We start from the raw sequence: 5,055 nt of genomic DNA, 5'->3' as shown, positions 1-5,055 counted from the left end.
AAGCTAAGCTAGACAGAAGGGCCAGGCCCGGGGGATCTCCAGGCTCAGGTCCCTCTTCAGGACACGCCGCGGATGGGTCTAGGACTTACCTTAGGGACACCATTACCAGATTAGAGTCCCTCGGTCCGCAGTTTATGGCACTGTCAGGTTTACAGGGGAGGATCCTTGCGGCTGATTTATGGCGAGTCACCTAAAGGAGGACGCGCCTGGAGGGGAGGCCCAGTCACGTCAGCCTCGGCCGCTGGAAGCCCGAAACTCGTGAGGCATCCGCCAGGCCAGATCAGGGAGGGAGAGGGGTCCCCTAAACTGCCCCTCGCCCCCGCCCCGCCACCACCCCTGCCACCCAAACCAGAGAGGTAATTGCGCCAGGACGGCGGCAACCGCTACAGATGTGTCAGTTTGGGGGCCTCGGGCAGGCGTCCCTGAGAGGAGTGGTGAGCGGAGAGATCCGTGTAGGTGGGATGAGGGTCGCACGGTCCGTGATGATGGTTGCCAGGGATTTGCGCGGCGCAGCTGTAGTCCACGCTGGCCGAAGACGGGTGCGAGAGGTGACCCAGATTGAAGACCGGCCCGGACGCGGGCGCCATGGAGTCGACGAAGTTGCCGCCCACGTACACCGGGCTGCCCTGCAGGTTGGCGCTGGCAAAGCCGCCGCCGTTGCTCGCCATGGGGTGGGGCTCGAACTCGGGCGCCGCGTAACGCTTCTGCTGCGGCAGGCAGCTGCTGAGCGGCGCCGTATAGGCGGCCAGGCCGTACATATTGGGCTGCGATTTGGCGAAAGCGGGCGGCGAGGGTGCGTCGTAGGCCAGGCCGGGCACCGGCGGCAGCTGGCCGGAATAAGCCACGTGGCTCGCCGCCCCTCCAAGAGGTGGGCTGCGTTCTGGGGACTGGCCTGCGGGAGAATGCAGGATACCCTTGGCCTTCTGGTCCTTCTTGTATTTCATGCGACGATTCTGGAACCAGATCTTGATCTGGCGTTCGGTGAGGTTCAGCAGGTTGGCCATCTCCACGCGGCGCGGCCGGCACAGGTAGCGGTTGAAGTGGAATTCCTTCTCCAGCTCCACCAGCTGAGCACTCGTGTACGCCGTGCGCACCCTCTTGGATGCCGGGCCCGGTGGGCTCTTGTCCTCGCAGTTGTCTCCTGGGCGAGGAGGGAGATAGAGAGGGTGCTGAGCAAGGAGTAAGGAATCCCAGGACGGAAAGAGGTGCTTCTCTGGCTCCATGTTCCTCCCCCCCCCCCCCCCCCCCCGCTCTCACCTCCATCCCTGTCTAGAGCAGGGTGGAGTCTTTTGGGAGGTAAAAGTCTGAGAGAACACTCAATCCACACACCTCCAAGCCTACCTGTCTGCACCTGTAACCTGTCTTACTTTGCCCTCTCTTTGCCCTCCATTCTAGCCCATCGTTTCATCCTAACCCAAGGCCATAAAGGACATTATTGGGAGGCTAAAAGCAGCTCGTGAGACATTCTTCCACCAAGAGCCAGACTTCTTTGAACACCCCTCCCAACCTCTGCTGCTTGGGGCTGGGGACTAAGATGGGGTACTGTGGCAGCTCCAGCCTGCCTTGTTTGTTTACAGGTCAAACACTTCCAAGAGCAAAGAAGGAAATGGGGGATCTTGGCACCCCATTCAAGCCAGGTGCACCCAAAGGCAGGGAAGTGATAATACCCTCCCCAAAGATACTGCCCTGGAGTTTTAGGGGATCCCAAGGCCAGGCTGAAAGCATGTTGCATGGGCAATGCTAGGAACAGCAGCCTCAGCACCGGCTTCACCTCCCCTGCCACCCCTCAGCTTGCCTGTCCACTCCTTCACTGGGAAGACAAATGGATTTCTCCTGGGAGGGAGGGCCTGTGTCTGGGCTAAGGAGGGAGGGGCAGAAGAGGGAGCTTTCAGGCAGGAAGACACTTTCCCTTAGGAGCAAAAGCCCAGGGAGCATCAGACAGAACAGAGACCTGATAACAAATCATACCCCAGGCTTAAGACTAGCCCTGGATCTGGAAAATGGTCCCCATCAAAAATACAGAGCTGGACATTTTCAATGAGCAGTCTGAGCAACCCAGAAGGCATCAGCCCCTCACCATACCCCCTTTCCTGTCAAACTCAGAATGGACCCCAAGAAGTCTTTCTCAGCTCTAGAGTTTCCAGGGCAAGAAGGGGACAGCTGCTCTTGCTGCAGGTTATTTTCTCCCGCTAGAATATGCTTTTCCCTGTTACAGGTTCCCTAGAGTGGGCTAAGTCTCTCAGTAATGCCCTGAAGGCCCTGAAGACATACCAGTTAGGTCCAAGTCCACCACTTGGCAGTTCTGTGGATCTGGGAGAAGAGAGGATGCTACCTTGTATCCATTTTAAAGAGTTCTTTGAAAAGTTAAATAAAATAAATGGATAATGGTTATAACTTATTTGAGCACTGGGTCTTTTCCTTCTGTTTCAGGTGTTTGTTTCCTCGCGGATTTCTGTTTTAAAACAAGGTCTCTTAAAGGTTTCTGGGAACTCACTATGCTTCCCAGACTCTCCTTGAACTCAATACACTCCTGTCTCAGCCTCAAGTGGTGGGATTATGGGTGTACAAAACTATACCCAACCTATTTTCACATTTGAAGGGCCATTGGGTAGAAGGGGAGGCTGAATTATGACCAGCAGCCTTGGAAGGCAGATGATATGTCAGTATAAGAAAGACTGTCTATTAATAAGTATGGGACTAGTCCAGCAATGGCACCAGCAATGAAAAAGTAGCCTATCTCTGCAAGGGCATGTACCCAATGAAAGTCACTAAAAAGAATAGACACTTCTACAGGACTAGGAGTTTGGACACATTGTTGCTAATGTTGCCCTGATAGCCCAGGCTTTGAATAATAGGTTCTTGGGGCCCATCTGAAGGAGTGTGGTCCAGGGATGATCTGCTTAGTTACCTGAAGTGGCACAGCTGTTCTTCTGCTTCGAGTTCTGTCGGGATTCTTTCATCCAGGGGAAGATCTGCTTGCTGATGGTAGATGAAGAGCTAGAAGCATTGGGCCCACCCTTGGTCTTCTTGGCAGGCACTCCACTTCCAGGATTGGTGGGTGAGGATGGGGGCAAAGTGGGTGGTGGAGGAGGAGGTTGTGGTGGCTGCTGCTCTGAGCTCAGGCCAGGAGGTTGGTTGCCACCACCCCCACCTTGGCTGTTCCCAGTGCCAGGCCTCATACAGCTACCATTGAGTTCAGTTCCTTTGTGGGAGGGGGCTCGGAGAGGTGCAGAGCTCTGGATGGAGCAGGCAGAACTTGGGTAATCACTGTCCAGGGAGTTGGCAGCAGCAGGGGGTGGGTAGGGCTGATGAGGAGTGCTGTAGCCATAGGTATCAGTGGCTTTACTGTATCCATAGCCTCCAAAGAGTCCTGGGTTCTCATAGTATGCGGCCTTCTGCATGGTGCACTCAGGAAGCTCCAGGGCCTGCTGACCCTGCTCAAATAACATTGACTACCACTGTCTCCTTCTCCTCCAAGGCCAGTGTCTGCTGAATCTTGAGAGAGCCAAGCCAGCTCCCAGGGTCCAGGTAACCTGCCAAGAAGAAAGGTGAAAGATCCTAGAAGGACTGTCATTGACAAGACCAATCAGTATAGGCAGCCTAGAGCATGCTCTCTGCTTCCCACTCCCCTGGAAGCAGAAGGAACGGCCAGGTTCTGGACTGGGGGTTTTATGGGGCTCAATTTATATAAATTCTTGAAAAAGTTAAAAATTTTCTCCTAAATGTAAGGGGGAAAAAAAAAACCGCTTTCCTTCTCCTGAGCTTAACTTTGGTCTAGGGAAGCATTTCCTTCCAACCCAAGATTTGTCTATCTTTCTCCAAGATTGTCAGCATAGCTTTGGAGGCTGCTGGAGGGGGAGGGGGCTTTATGACTGGCTGATTCTTCCCCTAAACTATGAACTCCTAAAAGAGAGGGATTGTGTCTTATTCATCTGCATATTACTAGCATTAAGCACAGTGCCCTGCATGTAGTAAGCGCAATAAAAGGTTATTGAGTAGCTGGACCAATAGGAGCCATGGTCAGTCACTCTTTGGATAATCCTGGGGTTTGGTTTTGCTTGATCCTAGAAGTCAACCCCAGGGCTTTGTGTATGCTATGTTGGGTCCCATACCCCACAAACCCTAGTCTCGGTGTTTTGATGGGTGAAAGAAAAAGCCCTATGGCACACCAGAGTTTCCAGAGCTTCCTTCCAAAGTATCTTTTCCACCTGGTTTCAAAACCACACCATGTTTTTTAAGACCCAGACAGTCTACTTGGATGGCAGGGTGAGAATCCACACAGCTAGCTTTATGGGTCAGCACTATGAAATCTGCAGTGTAAAGAACTAGGTAGGAAAAAAAGAAGAAGATTGAAAGACTCCAAGACTTACTCCAAAGCTAAAATAAAAAGTTTGTTGTGTGACTGAATGTTGGATGCTGTCATAACTTTATCATTTTCCTTTGGATCTTTACATAAACAGATATTATTACTGACCTCTGCTCTGGACCTTCCCTTCTGTCCCACCTCCCACCCAACCTATAGCCAATGAGAGAAGTTCTTGTGACATGATGAATGGACCCAGAATAAGAAGGATGGGGGGGTTGAGAAAAATTCTTTCCCTTTTGTATGCTCTGACTCTTCATGGGGGATGCTTTTCCACCCCTTCTCAAAGGTTCCTGAGAAGTTAATGTATAACTAATATCATTCAATCACTTTTGTCTTTTTGAGAAAGAAAACTCACAGGTCAGCTCTCTGGCCTTAATTCTTGATCTCGTCTTTCAGGCAAAGTTTCTTTCCAAAGGATCTCCCTGGCTTCCATCATCACGAGATAACCTATCATGCAACTTCCGGCAAACTGGATTTAAACCCAGGAACCAAAGCACTTCTACGTTAGTTTCCTTCTGTATTTTCCAGAAAGCCTAACCAGCTACAAAACCTCTCCAAGTTATCCTTTGTTTGGTAGTACTGCTGCCCTTTTATTTTTTAGAATATGAGTAAATATGTCATTTATCTCGGTGAGAGACAGGGCCCTTCTCAGTGGGTTGTGGTAATATATAAATGTGTACAGTTACGAT

At 51.6% G+C, this 5,055-nt stretch overlaps 1 protein-coding gene across 1 annotated transcript; it reads right to left on the bottom strand.

The window, feature by feature from the left end:
• Positions 1-383: 383 nt before the first annotated feature.
• On the bottom strand, positions 384-3,449 carry HOXD3 (homeobox D3; the record flags this gene model as incomplete). The annotated part of the gene is made up of 2 exons (XM_080928270.1): positions 384-1,141; positions 2,909-3,449. The coding sequence occupies 2 exons, from the start codon at positions 3,447-3,449 to the stop codon at positions 384-386; spliced, it is 1,299 nt and encodes a 432-aa protein (XP_080784396.1).
• Between the last annotated feature and the right edge of the window lie 1,606 nt (positions 3,450-5,055).

Source organism: Micromys minutus (genome assembly GCF_963924665.1).
Source record: "Micromys minutus genome assembly, chromosome: 13".
Lineage (NCBI taxonomy): Eukaryota > Metazoa > Chordata > Mammalia > Rodentia > Muridae > Micromys > Micromys minutus.
The sequence above is the reverse complement of the archived record's forward strand: the minus strand, read 5'-3'. Positions and strand labels throughout refer to the sequence as shown.